Source organism: Guillardia theta (genome assembly GCF_000315625.1).
Source record: "Guillardia theta CCMP2712 unplaced genomic scaffold GUITHscaffold_199, whole genome shotgun sequence".
NCBI classification, from domain to species: domain Eukaryota; class Cryptophyceae; order Pyrenomonadales; family Geminigeraceae; genus Guillardia; species Guillardia theta.
This window is the reverse complement of record NW_005434477.1, coordinates 12,346-32,944: the sequence shown is the minus strand read 5'-3', so window position 1 is coordinate 32,944 and position 20,599 is coordinate 12,346. Positions and strand designations below refer to the sequence as shown.

The 20,599-nt window shown below is 54.8% G+C and overlaps 9 protein-coding genes across 9 annotated transcripts; 5 read left to right on the top strand and 4 right to left on the bottom strand.

Annotated features, from left to right (window-relative positions):
- Window positions 1-102: 102 nt before the first annotated feature.
- Window positions 103-1,259, bottom strand: GUITHDRAFT_148236 (hypothetical protein; the record flags this gene model as incomplete). Its single annotated transcript, XM_005819915.1, has 7 exons — window positions 103-306; window positions 441-488; window positions 550-685; window positions 728-845; window positions 892-979; window positions 1,026-1,130; window positions 1,176-1,259. 7 exons carry the CDS (start codon window positions 1,257-1,259, stop codon window positions 103-105), a joined length of 783 nt encoding a protein of 260 aa, XP_005819972.1.
- A 535-nt stretch (window positions 1,260-1,794) lies between these two features.
- GUITHDRAFT_156184 (hypothetical protein) lies at window positions 1,795-3,430 on the bottom strand. The gene is made up of 10 exons (XM_005819914.1): window positions 3,338-3,430; window positions 3,224-3,296; window positions 3,049-3,143; window positions 2,952-3,003; window positions 2,832-2,903; window positions 2,572-2,655; window positions 2,331-2,396; window positions 2,228-2,281; window positions 1,978-2,013; window positions 1,795-1,932 (listed from the first exon to the last, which is right to left on the bottom strand). Exons 1-10 carry the CDS (start codon window positions 3,424-3,426, stop codon window positions 1,894-1,896), a joined length of 660 nt encoding a protein of 219 aa, XP_005819971.1. The 5' UTR covers window positions 3,427-3,430; the 3' UTR covers window positions 1,795-1,893.
- A 682-nt stretch (window positions 3,431-4,112) lies between these two features.
- GUITHDRAFT_120821 (hypothetical protein) lies at window positions 4,113-5,718 on the top strand (the record flags this gene model as incomplete). The annotated part of the gene is made up of 9 exons (XM_005819913.1): window positions 4,113-4,504; window positions 4,552-4,657; window positions 4,712-4,809; window positions 4,867-4,922; window positions 4,970-5,049; window positions 5,121-5,195; window positions 5,372-5,460; window positions 5,508-5,567; window positions 5,613-5,718. 9 exons carry the CDS (start codon window positions 4,113-4,115, stop codon window positions 5,716-5,718), a joined length of 1,062 nt encoding a protein of 353 aa, XP_005819970.1.
- A 451-nt stretch (window positions 5,719-6,169) lies between these two features.
- On the bottom strand, window positions 6,170-6,926 carry GUITHDRAFT_120820 (hypothetical protein; the record flags this gene model as incomplete). Its single annotated transcript, XM_005819912.1, has 3 exons — window positions 6,170-6,300; window positions 6,348-6,385; window positions 6,436-6,926. The coding sequence occupies 3 exons, from the start codon at window positions 6,924-6,926 to the stop codon at window positions 6,170-6,172; spliced, it is 660 nt and encodes a 219-aa protein (XP_005819969.1).
- A 1,777-nt stretch (window positions 6,927-8,703) lies between these two features.
- GUITHDRAFT_120819 (hypothetical protein) lies at window positions 8,704-9,111 on the top strand (the record flags this gene model as incomplete). Its single annotated transcript, XM_005819911.1, has 3 exons — window positions 8,704-8,772; window positions 8,819-8,929; window positions 8,986-9,111. 3 exons carry the CDS (start codon window positions 8,704-8,706, stop codon window positions 9,109-9,111), a joined length of 306 nt encoding a protein of 101 aa, XP_005819968.1.
- A 225-nt stretch (window positions 9,112-9,336) lies between these two features.
- Window positions 9,337-11,857, bottom strand: GUITHDRAFT_166576 (hypothetical protein; the record flags this gene model as incomplete). The annotated part of the gene is made up of 10 exons (XM_005819910.1): window positions 11,004-11,857; window positions 10,760-10,853; window positions 10,658-10,705; window positions 10,547-10,606; window positions 10,471-10,504; window positions 10,350-10,385; window positions 9,987-10,105; window positions 9,510-9,618; window positions 9,435-9,463; window positions 9,337-9,382 (listed from the first exon to the last, which is right to left on the bottom strand). Exons 1-10 carry the CDS (start codon window positions 11,839-11,841, stop codon window positions 9,337-9,339), a joined length of 1,413 nt encoding a protein of 470 aa, XP_005819967.1. The 5' UTR covers window positions 11,842-11,857.
- A 1,903-nt stretch (window positions 11,858-13,760) lies between these two features.
- On the top strand, window positions 13,761-14,641 carry GUITHDRAFT_120817 (hypothetical protein; the record flags this gene model as incomplete). Its single annotated transcript, XM_005819909.1, has 2 exons — window positions 13,761-13,898; window positions 13,952-14,641. 2 exons carry the CDS (start codon window positions 13,761-13,763, stop codon window positions 14,639-14,641), a joined length of 828 nt encoding a protein of 275 aa, XP_005819966.1.
- Window positions 14,642-14,973: 332 nt separating this feature from the next.
- Window positions 14,974-16,119, top strand: GUITHDRAFT_90880 (hypothetical protein; the record flags this gene model as incomplete). The annotated part of the gene is made up of 6 exons (XM_005819908.1): window positions 14,974-15,326; window positions 15,369-15,464; window positions 15,518-15,610; window positions 15,666-15,770; window positions 15,820-15,882; window positions 15,931-16,119. Exons 1-6 carry the CDS (start codon window positions 14,985-14,987, stop codon window positions 16,117-16,119), a joined length of 888 nt encoding a protein of 295 aa, XP_005819965.1. The 5' UTR covers window positions 14,974-14,984.
- Window positions 16,120-18,569: 2,450 nt separating this feature from the next.
- Window positions 18,570-20,518, top strand: GUITHDRAFT_148230 (hypothetical protein; the record flags this gene model as incomplete). Its single annotated transcript, XM_005819907.1, has 4 exons — window positions 18,570-18,669; window positions 18,723-19,366; window positions 19,396-20,472; window positions 20,495-20,518. 4 exons carry the CDS (start codon window positions 18,570-18,572, stop codon window positions 20,516-20,518), a joined length of 1,845 nt encoding a protein of 614 aa, XP_005819964.1.
- Window positions 20,519-20,599: the final 81 nt, after the last annotated feature.

Below are 20,599 nucleotides of genomic sequence, written 5' to 3'. Positions count from 1 at the left end.
TGACTCCTCCTCCTCCTCCTCCTCCTCCTCTTGCTCCTTTTCGATTCTTCATCCTCCTCTCTCCCTCTGTGTCTTCTCCTTGTTCTCCTCCCTTCCGCTCCCTCATACAAACTCATCCCACACGCCGTCGTCTTGAGCCGGCGCCTCCTGATCGTCAGGCTCCTGGAAACTCACGCGAGGAGCCGACGACCCGCCCAGCTGCAGTTTGCGGATGATGCGGAGGAACGTCTTGAAGTCAAGATGCTTCACATCCTCCTTGTTCAACTTCTTGATAGTGTCGTTGGCGCGCAGAGAGGAGATTTGCATCTACAGGGGATAGGAGGAGAGGAGGAGAGGAGGGGAGGAGGAGAGGAGGAGAGGAGGAGAGGAGGGGAGGAGGAGAGGAGGGGAGGAGGGGAGGAGAGAAAATACCTCAGGTGTTCGCACTCTGCATCCTTCACCTCCAGGTCCGCGTCCTTGGTGCTCAAACATTCTTCGAGGCTCCAGACCTGCGGGAGGAGGTTGAGGAGGGGGCAGCAGGGAGGAAGGAGTTTCCTTCTCCTGCAGGACTTTGTTCTTGCTCTGCTCCTTGCTCAGCTTGTCCCGCAAGATCACAAGCTGCTTCTCCGCCTCCCTCCTGGCTCTGACAGCTTCGAACTTCTCCTTCTTCTCCAGCTCCTCCACATCCGACGACAGAGAGTCGCTCCTGCAGCTCTTGTTGAGATCTTGTTGCCTCCTCCTCGGGTACCTGGTTCGAACCACCAGCCGCCTGTACCTCGCCTCTCTGTACAGCTCTGGTTGACTCGGTCGGTCAGTATGAAGGAAGGATGCGACTGCATCAGAGTCTTGGAGCTTGTTCGAGTGCTCTGTGAAGCATCAGACAAGAGAGTCAAGTGATGAGAAGAGATCCACCTTTGAGCTGCGGGATTCGCAACTTGGTCAGCAGTTTCTTCTTGGTAGGCTTGTTGAGTTTGACATCTCCGACATCTTGACCATGTTGCTGTTGAAACATGTTTCATCGGTATGCGAGCACGAGTGTCTTGTACCTCTACAACTTCCATAGCGTCATGGTGGCTGTACAAGTCGTCGCCTAAGAACCTCTGACTCGTGTACGTCGGGCTTTCCTGCGAAGAAGCTGATCCTCTGGCCTCCTGCGAGCTGGTCAACACCTGGGCATGTCGCTCATGTTGACTCACGTCCTCCTCGAGTTGTCGCTTGTCGGAGAGCTGGGGGTTCGGGATGCGATGCTTGAGGAGATGCTTGAGCCTGGATACCTTCATCCTCCTCCTTCTCTTCCCCCTCGCCCTCAAGCTCTCAAGCTCCTCAACCTCCTCAGCTGCTGCGCCTGCTCCCTTGCTTGCTCATCCTCCTCCTCTCTCCTCCTCCTCCTCCTCCCCTCTCTTCCGCGTCCCCATCTCTCCTCCCTCCCTCCCTTCCATCCCCTTCCTCCGCCTCCCCCTCCGCATCGAGCCGTTTATTAGGACCATCGGGACGCTGATAGTGACGGGGGTCTTTTGTATAGGGGAGGGAGAGGGGAGGGAGGAGAGATGGAGGGAGAGGGAGGGAGGGTGATGTTTACGATGGAAATCATGGAGATGATGGAGAAGGAAATGGAGGAGGAGGAGGAGGAGGAGGAGGAGGAGAAGAGGAGGAGGAGAAGTTGATGATGATGTTGACGATGATGATGATGACGATGGAGATGCTGCTGCTGCTGCTGATGATGATGATGATGATGATGATGATGATGATGATGTTGACAACGATACGGATGATGACCATGATGACAAGGCAGGAGGGAGAGTGACGACGCTGATTCGAAAGTTCTGCAAGCTTGGCAGCTTGATAAATGTATTCCAACATGCTGCAACTTTCAATCTAAGACAGTTATTCTCACTGATCCTCCTTTCAACTCTCTCAGTCTCTCCCTAGAAACTCTTCTGTCTCCGTAGACACCTGCAGCAATTTCACTTGTCATCCTACGTATATCAAGACTCTCACGAAGACACGAGTCCCGACGTTGACGTAGGACGGCACCTGCTCGGTCATCTTCAGCAAGGAAGCCATGGTAGCAGTATGTTGACAACGAGAATGAGGAGTGAAGAAGGGAGAGAAGCAGAACAAGTAGAAGGAGAACAAGGAGGAAAACAAGAAGGAGGAGAAGGGGAGGAAGAGAAGGAGCCAGGAGGAGGAGGAGGAGGAGGAGGAGGAGGAGGAGGAGGAGGAGGAGGAGGAGGAGGAGGAGGCGCACAGCAATCGTCCTCCCGTTGGTCAACACTGCGTTCTTTCCATCTACTCTCTCAACCTGCACCAAGAGCTGTAAAGAGCAGGAAACCATGCTTCTTGCTCCCCACCTCACAGAGAGCCTTGGCAGGGAGCTCGAGCAGGAGCGGTTCTTCGTTCACGAGGATCAACTTGACCTGTGGAAGGTGCATGAGGAGAAGAGAATATGGATGGCGGAGGGAGAGGAGAAGCTCGAGAGGAGGAGGGAGGAGAACGGGCGGAGGAGGAGGGATGGGGGAAGGAGCAAAGAAACAGGGGGAAAGAGTTGGGGGAAGGAAGGGAGAGGAGGAAAGGGAGAGGAGGAGGACGTACATTATCTCCCTCGTTCAAGTAAGCCAACTGATGCTCGGCAATGATGCTCTCCGGGACTTCAATGCCCTCGAACGTGCTCGGGTCCTGTCGAGACAAGAAAGGCACAGCATTCAGCGGGGATGAGTAGATGGAGTGAGGGGACGAGGAGGGGAGAGCTGAAGGACCTTTGCAAGGAGGGAGAGGGGGGAGGGAGAGGAGAAGGGAAAGGGAGGAGGGAGAGCAGGAGGGAAGGGAGGAAGGAATAGAGGGGGAAGGGTCACCTGAAGGTAAAGCTGCTTGTTGTCCGAGTACAAGTATGTCAGCTCTTTCTTCTCGACGAAACATTTCTCCAGCTGTCAGCATCATCTCACAAGAGCACAGCAGCGTCGAGTTGCTCTCACCTTCTCCTCCGCTCGGAAAGTCTCCGTCCTCTTGCTCTTCGACTTCAAGTCCCTGCCATGCGCGTCACATCGCCCGTGACGCCGCATGTCAACTCGCCGAAACTCAACGATGACGAACGCCTTGCGGTTGTTGATTTGATTCGACAGCTTGATAACAGTGCATTTGCTCCCCTTGAACTCGAACACCTCGCCCTTCCACCCCGTCACCAACGACCCTCCACACACGATTCTCCTCTCCCTCCTCCTCTCCCTCCTCCTCTCCCTCTTCCTACCTTGCGGAGCTCAGCTGCCTGAACTGAGACGAACCTCAAGCCCATTGCCGAGGGAAGGGGAGACGACCTCGTCCTGAGTGCCGTCAGCCTCGCAAGCATCGCAGTGCATCTCACCACAGGCGGCTCGCAGCCGGTATGCCAGCATTGAAGCTCAAGGACCTTTGCAAGGAGCGAGCAGAGCTGCTGCTGTTGACAGGCCTCATCCAGCAGCTCGCCTTCCTGGCTAACATGCGTACAGACATCTGAACATAACGCCATAATCAGTATGCTGAGAATCCACACGCAGAGCTCATGACTATTACTGGACAACTTGTGCTGCTCCTGCTGCTCCTGCTCCTGCTCCTGCTCCTGCTCCTGCTGCTGCTCCTGCTCCTGCTCCTGCTCCTGCTGCTGCTCCTGCTCCTTCAGCTCCTGCTCCTTCTGCTTCTTCTTCTTCTCCTCCTCCTCCTCCTCCCTCTCTCCCTCCCTTGCAGCCTCCCCATATCCTTCCAGAGATCATACATACCGATTCATCACCCTCATACCCCTCCCAATGGCCGCAATGCTTTCGGGGGCCGTTCAAGAGGGGAGACTGCGGGAGCAGCGTCGGGCTTTCCCACCTCCTTCCTCCTCCTCCTCCACCACCTCCTCCTCCTCCTCCTTCACCTCCTCCTCCTCCTTGTCTTCCAGCAGGTCTCGCTCCTCTGTCCCTTCCTCGCTCTGTCTGTTCATGCTCGCCGCCTCCCTCACTACCCTTCCACTTGCTCAGGGCCTGGTCCATCCCTTGGCTTTTTCGCCGAGGACTGACCGTGGGACGGCATGGGAGGCGAGGAGAGCGAAGTCAGCAGGGACTGGCGTCCTCGGGACGGTCTTTGAGAGCAAGCTCCCCCTGCTGCGTGCGGAGGTGAAGATGGACCTGAGGAAACAAGACAAGATCAGCAGAGACGTCGAGAGGAGTGGCAGCTACGATCAGGACGATGACGAGAGCATGGACATGGCTCCTCCCTCCTCCCTCTCTGCCCTGCGCTCGCAGGACAAGATCTCCTCCTCCTCCTCCTCCTCCTCCTCCTCCTCCAGCAAGGTGATGGGATTTCCCAACGCAACAGACACCATATCGACATGGATGCAGCGAGCCGACCTCACGCACGACGTCAACGACCCGACGTATCAGGAGATCATCAGGGAGTTTCAGGAGATAGACAGAGAAGGTCAAGATATGGGACCGAGTCTCTTCTCCAGCGGCGGGTCCGTCGGGGAAATGTCGGAGGAATCCGAATCTTGGTACAAATCGACCTTAAAGAGGTAAGAGCAGGGAGGACGAGACTTCGGGCAGCTGACTCAGGTGACAGGAATCCTGATCCCTACGGCATCCTTGAGAACTTCGAGAAGAATATCTACGCACGAGCCAAAGAGCTCAACATGACCCTGACGGAATACAACGAGAAGTATGTGAAGGTCAGAGCGGCAGTGCGTGTTGGTTTCAAGTCTGTCCTGTGACCGTCGGTCTAGATCAAGGTCGAGCCGACAGTCATGACGGTGAAGATGACATCTCCAAGAGATGATCCGAGTATCGAGCAGGTGCTCTTGATCTCTGACTCTTTGTCTCCGTACCCTCCCTCCCATCCCTTCTTGTTTGACGGCAGTCTGCTCACGATGCCTTGTAGTTCGCCACGACGCAATTCAGTTACCCAGTCTACTCTCTCCTTGAACGGGTCCCATGGTGCACATGCTGGTAGTCCATTCTCCTCCTCTCCCATGACGCGGCAGGAGTGACATTGCGCAGGTACGGTCAGTTCTTCGAGGTAGAAGCCAAGGAAGACGTTGAGATCACTGGACTCTACATACAGGTAAGGAGTGCGGGCATTGGCTCCCCTTGCCTACCACGAGGAGGGTCAGGATTTACGTCTTGCTGCTCTAGTCGGGGATTTACTGGAAGGACTTTGAGGAGGAGCTTATGAATGTCACCGTCTACACCCGAGAAGGGATCTCGAGCGTGAGTGTGAAACCTGATGAGCAAAGAAGGCAAAGAAGATGAGGAGAAAGAAAGGAGAAAGAGAGGAGAAAGACAGAGAAAGAGGAGAAAGAGAAGAGATAAAGGAGGAAAAGGAGAAACGGGGGTTGGGAGGGGCCGGGGAGTGTACAGTTGTTGTTTTCTGACACAAGTCAAAGGGGCATGAACTGAATGAGGGAGATTGGACCCAAGTCGGTCAAGACCTCAACGCTCGTTTCCCCATTGCAAACTTCACCAAGAACTCAAAGTCTTTGCCTTTGTCACTGGTCATCGCATCTTTGACCTCGCTCTCAGCCCCAAGTACGGCAAACTCACTCTCGACCATCCCCTTGTCATCAAGGGCGGTACCGTGAGGTAAGATCCGCTCACCTCAACTCCCCTCTCTCACCCGCGCACTAGATCCTTCCTTGTTCACACCAACAATGTTCGCGGGATGGTCCTGCGGGCCAAGTATCAGAGCAGCTGGCTACCAGGGGAAGTGACAGACTGGTCCGTTTCTTGCTGAGGTCTCTTTGTTGTCGGGCTCTAATTGAGATTGTCAGTGACGAGCACTTATCGCTCCGGGCTGGACGTCTGCCCGGAAGCAGGGGTGGATTGAGTGATGTGAGAGGAGGAGGATGAGAGGGGGAGATATTGGAAGGAGGGGGAGGGGGAGGGGGAGGGAGAGGAGGAACTTGGAGTTGGGGGGGGGGAGGAAGAGTGCATGGTCTGACAGTAGAAGCAGGATGTGTTCAAGAAGGTGTATCATACGGACCACGGTTCGGCTTTTGTGGGTATCATCGACTACCGTGTGTTGTGAGACAGGAAGGAGCTCAGGCAGGTCTGCTCTTCATTTGCTTTCAATACAAGAGTTGAAAGAATAACTGAACTGATAGAGGGACTACGGCAACAGCCTAGCTCAACTAGCTACCTTCACCGTCCCGTCCCCCTTTGGCTACATAGACATAAGAGTTAGTTCACTTCTTCCCTTGGCCCTTCCCCTTCTTCTTCGACGCGCTCTCCTCGGCCCCCAGCGACAGCGTCTTGGCCATAATGGCCTCGAGCTCAGGCACCTCCTGCTGCTCCACCGCGGCCACATCATCATCGTCTGCCATGTCAAGTGAGAAAGAAGAGTCGCTAGCTCAACAAAAGCACCTTCGAAGCGAGTATGAACTCCCTGCCAAGAGACATCCCTGCAGACAGGCAGCAGTCAACGTCTGATCCGTCCCCTTGCAACCCTCACCTCTCCTTCTGCTCCTTGTAGAAATAGGAGGGCGGCTCGCGGTACTTGAGCTTCTCCTGGTCAACTTGCGATGGCTGCTCAGCAGATGCTCCCTGGTTGCCGGAGACGGCCTCCACCTTGTTCGATCCCTTGTAGATCTTGTAGGTGAGCCCAAAGTGAGTCACCTCAACAAACTCCTCGCCGTTGTCAGCCTTGTTGTCAGTTTCCTCCTCGTGCTCCTCCTCCTCTTGCCCGTTAGTCTCCTTCCTGATCGACACTTCCTCAACCTCCTTGGTCTCATTGCCATCCTCGTCGAATCGGATGTGTGTCCTGTACACCTTCTCCTCCTGCTTGACCTCGTTCTGCTCCTCCATCTTCACTGGCTTGGTGTCGTTGGTGATGTCGGCCATAGGCTCCTTCATTACAGCATCCTTCCCGGAAGCTGCTTGGATGATACCCGTGTTTTCATCAGCAGCACTGACGGTCTCTACGTTCTTCTTAGTCCTTGGCATGTCTCGTCCCTCGCTCGCGCGCTCTCTCCTCGCGCAACAGGACGAGAATATATAAACCAGGGCGCTGCCGTTACACGCCTCCAGGGGAATTCAAATTCAAAACACGCCTTGGCCAGTGTGACCGTTCGATGGGCAACTGACGGTCCGAAAGCGGCCCGGTGTGGCTCACTGAGCGGCGGCCACTGAGCCGGGGCCGGCGGGCCCGGCCGGGCGGGGCCGCGCAGCCTGCCGCTTGAATCATGGCAGGGCCGATCATGGCAGTCACACCGTGCCACGGTGGCCGTGCCGCCGGCCCCTCCGAGCGGCGGCGGCGCGGCTGCCGCACCGGCGCCCGGGCCCGGCCTGGCGTCACTGTCACGGTGTTGCCCCCGACTCGGCCCGGCCCCGGTTGGCAGAGGATAGGAGTGCCGCCCCACGCGGCTCCGAGGCTCACTGCCCGGGGCCCGCGGCATCGGAACAAGTTGGCATCAGCGCGGCATCGGAACAAGTTCATGCCGCGATCGGACTGCGGCGGTGCGGCAGGCCGCCGCTGATCCAACGGGCGGCCTGTGGCACGGTCCGACTGACCGGGCCGGGCCGTATGGCATACTAGGAGTTCCGAGTACTCAGGCTTTACTCAAAGTGTTCAGTACTCGGATTCATGCAAAAGTTGACAAAGAGAAGTTCAAATAAACTGTTGCCTATTGATCAGATTTCAAAATACATCGGAACATTTCACTGCACGAAGTTCCCGATCCAAACTGTGTTACAGTCTTTCGAGGGAAGGAAATGAAATCATGAAAATTCACTGCTACTATTGAAATTGAACATCAGTACTTTTCAAATATTCAAATGTTTGGTTTCGGAGCAGGACCCATCGCTTCTACCCCCTTGACCGATTTCAAACAAGGGGGTCCATCGAACAGTTCCAAAAAAAACAATTTCTTCGAGTACCCAATATACACCCCACCCCCAACTTATCAATGAAATTACCAGGGATATAAGGGGGTTTTCAGTGGCAAGGGGAAAACCGTTCCTCCTGTGAGAGCGCGGGAAAGAGAATGTTCCTCTGCTGATGGGGGAGGGGCAGGAGTGGAAGGAGGAGAAGAACATGGAGGGACGAAGAAGGAGGAAGAGCAGTAGGGAGGAGAGGAGAGGAGAGGAGAGGAGAGGAGTGGAGAGCGGTGGTTGAAGGGCAGGAGCTGGTTGCTCGCAGGACTTTGTTGTGGATAATTGTGATAAGGGAGCTGGAGGAAAAAACCACCAAACCAAGAGCGTGGATAGATTGCGACGGCACATGAAAGCGAGGAAGAGAATCGATGAGGATTGAAGTTTGGAATCAAAGCTATAGGATATGATGGCATGTGCATGATGTTGAAATGTTGTCAACGAAACAAAATTATCAACTGCAATGTCAGTTGAAGTGCCTCGATCGTAGTTTGGGTTTCCATGATGCCTTGAAAGCTATAGATGTGCATTACTTAGCAAGAAGATAATCATAGATTCCACCCACCAGAGTTCTTGTCAACTTGGAAGTATTGATAGACGATTCCGGATGTCAAGTGTACACGCTTCGTTGTTCACCAGTCTGGCGGCTAGGCTAACAACAGTACGCACTTGTTCGACGTGCCTGCGGAACACTTGAGACAACTTGGCTCGGAGTCGATCATGTGACACTGATAAATGTTCTTCAGCAACATGTCGGATTCTGCACTCGGCGATGGATCCTCGGAGCCTCCTTACAAGAAGAACCTGGAGAGACTTGCTGCCTTGCAGGTCAGTTGACGTGTTTGTTCGGATGATTCTGCTCATGATGATCACGGATATTGAGTTGATGGCGGTGGAGATTGATGAGATCATGGCAAGGGTGATAGATCTTGATTGGGACGCAGGATCGTCTGAGCAAGGTTCAGAAGACCGCTGAGTCCCTCCTGGCCACGGTCAGCGGCAGCGGAGACTACACTAACAAGCTCGTCTACACTGACTTGGAGCGTCTCAAGGGCTTCATCCGTCAGAACCCTGGGGTAAGGGAGGCAAGACGGGTTCTTTGAGCTGCTGAACTGACCTGTCTGACGTGCAGGTCTCGCCTGGTTTCTCTCTTGACGACGAGAGTGCTGTGGAGATTCGTTTCATTGTGAAGTGCGGAGACGAGGAGACTCGCAAGAAGATCCTCTCCGATCTCAAGTTGACATCTGATACGAAATAAGCTGCTTTGCTTTCAAGATTTCTGCGCAATTTCGGGCCAAATGTGCTCGTCGATGAGAAGTTTGGTGTCTTTGTCGATTTTCCCTGTTTTTTGAAACCTTGGATCAAAGCATTCAGCTTTGTACTGCTCCAAATGTTGATGTCAATAAATCAATCAATTGTTCCAAACATGACATGTTGAAAATTCTTCCTGTGCTCCCCTACGACTCGTAGACCACACCCTCGCTCATTCTTCGCTCACGTTGACCACAACTTTGCCCACGCTCCGACCGCTGCCATCCTCGTCAGTCTCATGCACCCTCGTCACCATCCTCTTCCTCCTACCTCTTGAAGAAGCGAAGGGCCTCCGGCATCTGCTCGCTTCTCGTGAGCTCATGCATGCAAGGGAGTCGTCCTCACCTCATCAAACCTGAACTCCGCCCCGACCATCGGAGGATTCCAGCGCCTCTGAAGCATCTGGTCCATGAGGAGGCCCAGGACCTTGGGGTCAGTCTCGCCGTCTGTCAACCTGCGACCGGATGAGACAAGAGCGAGGAGGAAACGTTGGGAGAGAGAGGGAGGGAGGGAGGGGAAGAGGGAGGGAGGGGAAGAGGGAGGGAGGAGAAGAGGGAGAGTGAAGATGAGGGAGGGAGGGAAGGAGGTGGAGAGTTGGAGAGAAAAGGGAGGAGGAGAGGGGGAGGGAGGAGAATCTAGAAGTGGTCATGATGGAACGGGTGAAGTTGCAGGGGGAGTGGGAATGGTAGAAGAGGTTGTAGAGGAACAACGGAGGATGCGGAACCGCAGGAGGAGGAAGAGAAGAGCAAGGCAAGAGCAAGGGAGGAAGCGATCAAGGTGGCTAACGGGGAAGCGACTTGAGGTTGAGGGAGGAAGGAGTACCAGATGAGGTTGAATCCTAAGACAGCCTTGTTCTGCCCGATCATCTTCTGCACGTCCAACTTGGGCCGGGAGAGGAACTTGGGGACTATACTCCTCCAGAACTCAAGGGACCACCAGACCTTGAGACCAGCCCTCAGCTCTGAGACAGGAACAGCAGCAGCGAAGGAGGAGGAGGAGGAGGAGGAGGAGGAGGAGGAGGAGGAGGAGGAGGAGGAAGGATGACGAGGAAGGATGAGGTGCAGCAAGGAGGAGGAGGAGGAGGAGGAGGAGGAGGACTAAGGAGGAGGACTAAGGAGGAGGACTAAGGAGGAGGAGGAGGAGGACTAAGGAGGAGCAAGGATGAGGAGGAGCAAGGAGGTGGACCTTGCCGAGGTCACCACGTGGAGTGTAAGAAGCAGCCTTGCGACATCAGAAGTCAGCAACCAGCGTGTTTCTCGCTATCTTCTCTCGTTCCTCCTCCCCTTCCTGCCTGCCTTCCACTCACCCCGAAGAGAACGTGACGTCCTTGCGGGCTCAAGCTGCAAGAACCAGTCAGATTCGAGTGTGACTAGCGCGTCGACCTCTCGTAGCCAGGGCTGAAGTACTTGCCGGCCACCGAGTCCATGATGACGTCATACCCCCTGCACCCACTCCCTGAGCAAGACAGGAGGACCGAGAGCTGTACGTCCTACTTCCCATCCAGAAGCTGACAAGCTCCAATCACATCCTCCTTGAACCTCCTGCGCAGGACTGCAAGTCAGACCACCCCAGCCCCCTCCTCTCCTCCACCAGACCGCGGGCTCTGCTTCCTGATTACAATCTGCGACTTCTCGAGCCCGTAGGTCTCTGCCAGCAGCGCTGACTTTTCCTCCGATCCTACGATGGCAACTGATGGCACTAGGTAAGGAGGGGGAAGGGGAGGAGAGGGGGAGGGAGAGAAAGGGAGTGGATGTGGGAGTGAGATTGGGAGTTGGGGGTTGGGGAGGAAAGAAAGGGCGGGGGGGCGGGGGGGAGGGAGGGGGGAGAAGGTCGGGCCACCAGGGGTCATGTCGAAGAGCCGGCAGATCTGAAGGCAGAAGAGGCCAACACCTCCTGCAGCTGAGTGGATCAAGACTCGCTTCCCCGCCTGCGCCTGTCCAAGCTCAACCAACCCGTACCATGCGGTCAAACCCTGGACAACAAACGATGCTCCTTGTTGAAACGTCCAGTCGTCGGGGATAGGTCGGATGTAGGAGGAGCCGACATTCAGGTGCGTAGAGAAAGAGCCGAAGCGAGAGAAACCCATGACTCTGTCTCCAACTCTGATCTTCTGACCGTCCCCCTCCTTCGTCTGACTGGGCTCCGGAGACGACACCAGGACATTTCGCTTCCCGTCGGGCGACCTCGATACGATCGCAGATTTCCGGTTCTGCAGGCGATCACCGATAGCCTCTACCACACCAGAGAACTCTAGACCAGGGACAAGGTTCTCCTTGGAGGACGCGGCGTCATACATGCCCAGCACCGTGAAGACGTCGGCGAAGTTGAGACCGATGGCGCAGACTCGCACGCGAACCTCGTCAGGGCCAGGAGGAGGAAGCATGTCCTTCTTCTTCTGCAGATGTTTGAGGTTACCAGGCTTCTCGATCATCCAGACTTCTCGCTCGATCTCTGCATCTCCGCTCATCCGAATCGTCCGACCTCCCCTCCTTGCCCAGGATCCCAGTGGCATCATGCCTGATCGCTGATTTCCCCATCCCTGATGCCGACCATCCGCTGTGCATGCTTGTCTCCCGTGCTCTGTCCATGACGGCAGGCTGATTCGCAGGAGTGACCATGCCTCTGCGCCCTCGAGGAACAGGCAAGCCATCGCCATGAACACCGTTCGGCACGCCATTTTCACCCCTGTTGCTGAGCTTTTTTTGAAAACTTTCATATCTGACACGAGGCGGGTTGGCCTCAAGACCTCTAGGAGTGTCAGTCACCGCAGGCGCGGGCCGGCTTCGAGTCCGAGGAGCCCGGACCGGGCCGGTTACAGTACTTCAAGCGCTGACAGGCCGGGCCCGGCGCCCGACCATGCTGGCCCGGCGACTGACTCGATGATTATTAGTCTGACTCCGAGGCACGGTACAGCCCTGATATGGCCCGGTACACTGTGCTAGACGTAAAAATAACCGATAAGGTACCGTAATAAAGGTGAGCTGGTACTACGCCGGGTTCAATATAATATTATAAGCTCAATAATGGTGGTACCATCCTGGTGTTAATCCAGGGGTTCATTTGACCGACATAGAAGGGGTGGAGGTAATTCGGAAACTGAGCTTCAGGAGGACGGAATTTTAGCAAAATCTCGAGCACAGCGGGCGTCCTCGGTGGGAATACAAAGGGTGGGGTAGTTTTTCCAGGTCAGTGGAGGTGGTGGGGTACACTATTTTCGACAATTGACGGGGGTCAGGGGATAATGATGGGCCACTATTCATAGGTCAGGAGTACCAAGATTGTGGTCATATTTTTTCATCGGAGGGTAGGGGTAATTTGTGTGGGGTGGGGTGGTCAAAATGTGCTGTCAGGGCTGAGACCTTGGTTGGGGTACTTTACGCATGCCAATCAATGATAGATTCTGTTTACCCTACCCTACACTTATCACCTAGAAGAAAGGGGTCCAGGGGTACAATCGGCGTCGATTGTAGAGTGAATAGTTATAACACCAAATGCCCTGAAGTAAACTGAGGGAGAGTTGGCGTGTTTGACTGAGGAGGAGAATGGGTAGGGGTCATGCTCATGCAAGATTTCGAAGTAGAATTACGGGGTACTATAGTTATTTGGGGGGGTAGGGGTATTGATCAAAGGGGGTAAGGAGTGTTGTACGAAGAAGACAGGCACTGATATGGAATATGTGGGGCGTCAGATCAAGACAGGGGTGGTTCGAAGGGAAAACCAAGGGGTTATCACATGATTGATTTGTCTGGGGTGGGTGGTCAGATACTGCAGGCGTCTGGAAAAGTACCCGGTGGTTTTATGGAAATGAGCAGGGTACACTACTGGTTGAGGTGAATTGTTCTAGTCGTAAGGGGTAGGGATGAAGATCGGTCAAAATGAAGGGTTGTAGACGTGGGGTAGGGGGCATATTTAGAGGACAAATATCGAGGAGCCAGCAAAACTGTGGCAGAATTTCCATTTTTAATATGTCAAATTTGATATCGTGGGAAATTATGGTTGCAAATCATGTGACGGAAGGGGTCGTGCCGGTATACCCACTCCTGGAAAGACACAGGGGGGGGCTGGGGGTGAAAAAACGAAATCATGTTTTTTCGCACATTCGGTCAGAACTGTACCCCACCCATCGGAGTACGACGCTAGTATCACCCACCCTTCATCTGTGAAAATATTGGTACAAATTAACATGGATGACCGGTGTAAATGATACATCCACTCACAGGACCCCTCTCCCTCTCGGGGGCGCTACTAGGGCCTATACCAGAGCAGGAGGTCGACCAAGGAACAACAAGGCGTGGAGGCGAGGAGACAAGCAGACGCTAGGGGCTCGAGGGACAACACGAGGGAGAGCGAGCAGTAGCGACAGAAGGGTAAGGGAGAGAGCTTGCCTGAGAAAACGTTGAGCAGCTACCGTAGAGGATGCAACTCACTCCTTCCATTCCTGCGATCCTCCAAGCAAGCACCGGCAGCACTGCGCAAGAACACCAAGAACCCTCTACACTCTCAGCTCAACAAACTTCAAGACAGAAGCGAGCAAGACCAGCTGATGAGACTGAGTGCACGGTGCAGAAATTGTGCAGAGTTGACCGTGGGCAGTGTATGCAAGTCGAGGAGTGTAGGGGATCGGAAGAGCAGATGCGACACTTTCATGCTCTCCTTCAAGACGAGGTGGAATTGAAGAAGCAAGAGTGCACGGATCCCGTCACAATGATTAGAAGCATTCAAGTTGTCCTTGAGGTAAAGATCTTGCTCGCAGATTGATTCTTTTCTGATCCTTCGTTTCTTTACAGCTTTGTCATTCAGTTGGCATCATGGATGATATGGATTCAGAAGTCATTGCCTTGTCCATGAACTACTTGCAACGATGCTCGCAGAACGAGAAACTGGTCCAATCTTTCCGCAAATCAGTATTACTGCCTGTAGCCTGCATGCTGACGGCCTTGAAACTTTGCGAAACCTACGCTGTACGGATCTGCGACTTAGTACCTTTGTTGCAACCGTTTCAAGTGGACGAGGATGAGATTCGTGATGCAGAATGGGCCGTACTGGAAGCGCTTGATTTCAACCTTCAACCCGTCACAACTTCGAGGCTGCTCTCCTGTGTTCTGGACTTGGCGCCAGAAACAAAAAGAAATGCTCTGAGGGATGTCGCTGACATCTACCTCAAGCTCAGCCATTTGATCGCCGAGAATCATGTTAAACCATCCGTCATCGTGTCTGCCATCTTATGGAATCTTGCAAGGGAGAAGGGATGGGACTCATGCCAGTGCGAGTGGATTCCTAAAGAACTTCGTTGTTGGAGAGCAAGCTCGTCCGATGACTGTTGCAAGGATGAACAGCATGTCGCACAAGTGAAACTTGTCGCTAGACAGCTTCACATGTTCGCAAGGTGCGTGGGGGTTGATCTTGATGCAAGAAGGGAGTACATGGGTGGGAAGTGGTGGTTTTCGATCAAGAGCCACAGAGCTCAACAGATGTAGCATACTTTATTCATACTTTATTTGTTTCGTTGGAATGAAACGTCCGACACACGTGACATGACATGCCCGTACCGGCGCGTCGACTTACTCGTCCATGCTTGCCTGCCAGAGTGTTGAGCGCCGCAGATGCTTCGTCGCAGAAACAGTACTACTGTTGGAGAGTACAGCAGATTCTATCGAGGGCCACGTGACCGTCGTGGTGGTTCCGTGACTTTTAAAAAGATTCTTTTAAACTGAAACCGGGCGGCCGTGATCTGAATTATCGAGCAGAATTAGGAAATTAAGACCCCTTAATCCCGAGTCAAGAAATTAGATATCGATCTCTGAGGCGGGCGGCGGAGCAATGGCGGCCTCGGGCGCGGTAGTTCATGGCGCCCGCAGACGCTGTTCAGCATCGACCTCCTCGACCTCCTCGTCATCTTCTTCATATCCATTGAGATACGCATCCTCATCCTCATCCTCGTCGTCATCGCGGAGCGCGTTTCTTGTGTGCATGGTCTTGATGTCTTCGTTGGAAGGATCGCTGGCGTTCACGGGAGGGACTCTGCCTCTCCTCCGCCATGGCAACATGCCCTGCACCCGTGAGAGGCGACATGCTGATATTGTTACTATGAATTCGGATATTTCGGAGACCATGGGACGAAGGAGCATGCTGGGCTCCATCCTGCTCATTTCTTCTTTTGTGGTATTCTTCCTCTGCCTGCTCAATGGGCTCTAACAATTTTAGGCATCGGCGGGTGCTGGCGCCAAGGAGGGCACGGCTACAGTGGATACGTCTGCTTCGATCGACCTGACTACGCCGGAAGGGAACGCGAAAGCTCAAGTTCGTTTCTTCTTTCAATCGTCGTGGAAGACTGACATCTCTTTGTACAACAGGTCACTGACAAGGCATACTTTGACGTTTCGATTGGAGACTCAAAGAACACGAGCAGGATCGTAATAGGGCTGTATGGAGGCATCGTTCCTAAGGTGATGCTGCAACATGGCCGATGCCCTCAACTCATTCTCTCGCTCATCTTCATAGACTGTTGAGAACTTCAAGGGCTTGGTGAAAGGTTCCCCTGGCTACGGGTACAAGGGCACGGAGTTCTACCGTATTGTGCAAGGACTTCAGATCTCGGCAGGAGATGTATCAGATGGAGCACAACGTTGCTGAGCAAGTGAGAGTGGCCTTGCAGGTCCTGAACAACAACGGAAGGAGCGGGAAACCAGCGATCAACGACGGCGAGCCGTTCGAGCAGGTGAAGAGCCGATGGGAGCGTTGAGATGGATAACTTTTTTGCGTGAAGGAAAACTTCAAGATCATGCACACAGCGCCAGGAATCGTTTCCATGCAGAACACGTTGGAGAAGACAGTGAGCAAGAAGAGGGGAGCTGAAATCGCATTTGACATGAAGTCTCCAGGTCGACTCGCGTTTCTTCATCAGCACCAGGAGAGAAATAGATATGGGTGGGAGACCGAACGAACCAAGGGATAGATCCTTCACTCACGTTTCATGTAGGATATTCGAAAATTTTCGACAACAAATATGTGGTAACCCTTCTCTCATGGCTCCACCCTGCTTCCTCAGTCCCTTCGCCTCCCTCCCCTCTTCCTGCTATTCCTCCTTCTTCTGCTTCGTCTGCCGCTCCTCTGCCTCCTTTTGCTTTCCCTGCTGGCCGATGCCTCCTCCTGCTACTCCTCATCTGATCAGACCTACACAGGCATTTGGCAAAGTGATCGAAGGGCTGGACGTGATTGAGGTGCGACTACCAGTCATTCTGAATGTCTTCAAGCCAATGCTTGCTTTCCTTCAGAAACTCGATTCCCTCGAGACCAAGTCTGGGCTGTTTGACAAAGGAGTCAACTCAGGGAAGCCCAAGGAAAAGGTGAGATGTCGGTGTGAGGGTAGGAGGGGAGGCGGGGGCTTCCCCTGACTCCTGTTGCCTGTCAGGTTGTCATTCAGGATTGCGGGTTGTTGTGAGCAGCGTCAGTGACGGTCACTCGTTGCTACTCAATGGCTGCTGGCAACCAGCAGTGACTGACTGTCAACCGTTGGTGACCACTGCCGCGATTAAGGCGGCGCCACTTGCCGTACACTGAATGTGGCAGTGATTTCATGCAACATACCGGTTGCAACTCGGTGAACTTGTACCGTCCACTCGGATGTATCACCTTGAACCCTTGCCATCCACGTGACTCGCACGGTACTCGGACTCCGAGTGATGGCACTGCCCCCGATCAGGCCGCCGGGAGCGGCGGCCGCCGCGACCGTGACGGCGGGTCGCCAGTAGTCCGACGGTCACTGAGGCTGGCAGCTAGAACGGCGGCAGCCTCAGTCCCGTCCTGGACGGTACGGTCAAGGCTGGTCGGATGACCGTACGCCGGCGGCTGGTGCAGTGCCGCGGCCTAGTACACGGTACCGTGAACCGTTTGTCGGAACTTTCAACGATTCAACCGAACGGTTCCGGGCTGCACCGTGACAGGGCAGGCTGGCAATCGGCCCTGATGGCAACCAGTTTTAAGCCAAGTTCCCGCCCGGGCCGCCCGCGGCCCGGGCGCACCGTCGTCCGACGGTCACCGTGCCACGGACTGAGAGCCGCACGCGGCACCCGCTCTTCAAGAAGGCTGAGGTGGGCCCGGCACCATCAAGCCAACCGGCTCATCCATTCCCTCTCGGTGGAGGTACCTAGGAATGTAGGGGAAAAGGGGGGTGGTATGACTTCAAACGTGCTGGACATTTCGTGTTTTTTCTTTTTGGAAATTTTCAAAACTTGGAGTAATATTTGGTGTTTATCCGTCTGAAAATCGATTGAGTGAGGCTGACCTTGAATGGGGAATGGGTTGTAGGGGTACAGATGAGTCTTTGTTGGGGGGGACACAAAATTGTGGGTGGGGGTGAAATTTTGTTGTTCCCCATGGGATAAGTGAGGGGTACTTTGATATCAATATGGTGGTACTTTGTCCTATGTGTACGAAAAGGTGGGGTACATCTGTGCAGGGTGGGCGAAGGAAGTAGGTGGTGGTGGGGTGAAGGTTCGGATAGAGGGGTGGGGGGTGGGGGTGCGGTGGTATTATCGATCGCCTTCTATGCAGACACTAGGGGAGGAGACAGGGAAAGAAGGAGGGAGGAGGAGGAAGGGGAGGGGAGGGACAGACTCGATGAGAGGATGCAAACATGCCCAGTAGAAGCGGCGAGCATGACGACGATGAAGCCATGGCACGCGCAGAGGAAGAAGGGAAGGGAGCGAGATAAAGTGAAAATCGAAGCGAGACGGCCGTATCAGGTTTCCTGGAAGTGAGGACGCTTCAATGGAGGATGGAGGATGCTGACAGCGATTGCGCATTGAGATGAGAAGAGCTGATAAGCTATATTCTGTGTGCAGGAGAACAAGAGACAGAGAGAGGTGGGAGGGGTGGGGGTGGGGGATGAAAGCGGACAAGGATAAAGTGAGCAATAGGATGGAGGTTGACCTCGGCTCTTCAGCTATCAAGAAAACTCCGCCTTACCCTCCCATCCAGCTTTCTTTCTTCTTGTCTCACACCTTTCTTGAACCTTGACAGCTCTCCTACTCCCTTCGTTGGATAGAACATTGTAGATGCAGCATCCGCTTGGCCGTGCGAATTGGCGCGCTGGTGCGAGGAGATGGTCAGAAGTAGGTTCTGCGATGAGATGTGAAGATAGGGAGATCGAGCATGTAGCTGAAGGAGCTGATGTATGTGGGTGCTTGAGCAAGCGTGCTTGCTGCAAGGAAAGTTGGAAAGACAAACGCTGAACCAGCAGGTGGCCTCGGTGAAGTTCTCATGTTTCGTGCAGGTAGAAGCCCTCTCGACTTGTTGGAAGGGGCTCATCAGAGAAGAAACCCCATGGCCTTGTGAAGGTGTAGAGGGGAGCTCCGAGGTTTGTAACCGCAGCCAAGGCCCCGCCCTTGTCTGGGAGGTGGTATCATGGACAAGAAAGACGACATGTGCAGAGACGACAATGAGGAACGAGGGCTAGAGTCGTCGTCGAGTCCTCTCCAGGGATCGCATGCTGCGAGTCACAACGGTGAGAGAAGTCGACGTGTCGGATGTGATGCATTGCGATTGACCCAGTCGCAGGGGCAGGGGCGCCCAGCGCCTCCAAAGGAGGCGACGAGCACATGAACGGGTCGAGGGAGAGGATGCAGGTAGCAGGCAGTGAGGAGCGCTCATCTCTGCACGGGGAAGCTGCTGAAGGAGGAGGAGGGAGAGACGCCCTGCCGTCCTACACGCCGAGCCCGGACTACGACTCATGCAGGAGTCTAATCTACAGCTACTTCAATCAGATCACCATGGGGTGCGGTACCGTCTACTGCACCAACAGGAACTGCTTCTCCTGCCCTGAAGGGCCCCGGCTCGACCCCACCTCGGCCGCCCTCCTGGCCGTGAAGCTCGCGCAGAGCACGACCCACTTCCTGTGTGCTGGAGCTGCCGTGACCATCCCGGAGAGCCTGCAGTGGACGGAGGCCAGCTCTACCTCAGCTGAGCTTGTGCCCCTCAAGAAGCTCTTGCAGGCAGCAACGTCTGCTGAGTCCAACGTGAGCACGCAGCTGGAGCTTGCAGACGCGATCAAGAGGTGCCTGTCTAGCTCGGAGTCGGCGAGCTGGAGCTTCCTCAAGAACGGGCGGCCATGCAGGGCCAACGAGGAGAGCTCGGGCATCGACTTCGATGCGGTTAGCGAGGCCTTCGCCGCCATGGCAAAGTGCCGGAAGCCCATAGCCATGGTGAATGGAGAGGGTGCTCTGACCGACAGCATCGTCAACGACATGGTAGCGTTGGCGTTCGAGGGGCTTCTGAGCAAGCTGGCGCCCCGCCTGCTGGTACGGGGACGAGCAACAAGCTGGAGCACCTGCGGATGTTCGTCGTCCTCCTCCTCTGGCCGGGCCTGATGGAGCCGGAGTTCTACAACAGCATCTTCAAGAAGGTTTGCAGCTCCGTCAATCAGCTGAAGCAGGACCACCGAGACATCCTGCAGCGATGGCTGGAGGAGGTGGAGGAGGAGGCGTTCCGCGAGATCGTCGTTGCCTTCCAACAGTTCATCACCATCTATGTGAACGAGTTCCGTTGCATCGATGACCACGTCGCGTCTGCCACCAAGGTCCTTAAGATCCTGTGGGGCAGCAACCAGAGCAGGACAAGGGTCTCGTACAAGGAGTTCTACAACGACGCGATCAACGAGCTCGTCGACTTCACGGAGGACTTTGCGAGATGGAAGGACACTCAGCGTTGTCCCTTCTCCTTCTGCGACCATCCCTTCGTCCTCGACCCCTCCACTAAGTCGAAGCTTCTCCAGCTGGACGCCAACAACCAGATGAGGACGCAGATCAGGTCCGCGCTGTTCCGCAGCATCTTCGGAGGGAACGAGTGCCCCTACCTCATCCTCAAGGTGAGGAGGGAGAACTTGATCAGGGATACGCTCGTTCAGATCTCTGCGCAGCAGGACGGGAACGAGACGTTCTTGAAGAAGCCGCTCAAGGTCGTGTTCAAGGGGGAGGAAGGAATCGATGAGGGGGGCGTCCAGAAGGAATTCTTCCAGCTCATCGTCCGGCAAATGTTCGACCTCAACTACGGCATGTTCACCTACGATGACGATAGCCGGACTTTCTGGTTCTCTGCCACGGCCCTGGAGAATGCGAGGGAGTTCAACCTGATAGGGAAAGTCTTCGGCCTCGCAATCTACAACAGCGTCATCCTCGATGTTCACTTCCCCATGGTCGTGTACAAGAAGCTGATGGGGTTTCAGCCCTGCCTGCTCGACCTCAAGGACTGCAATCCGGGCCTCGCCCGTGGTCTCCAGAGCCTGTTGGACTTCGACGGGGACGTGGAGGAAGTTTTTGCTCGCTCATTTGTAGTGGATTATGAGGAGTTTGGAGTGATGAAGACGCACGAGCTGAAGCCGGGTGAGGAGGAGGAGGAGGAGGAGGGAGGGAGGAGGAGGAGGAGGAGGAGGAGGAGGA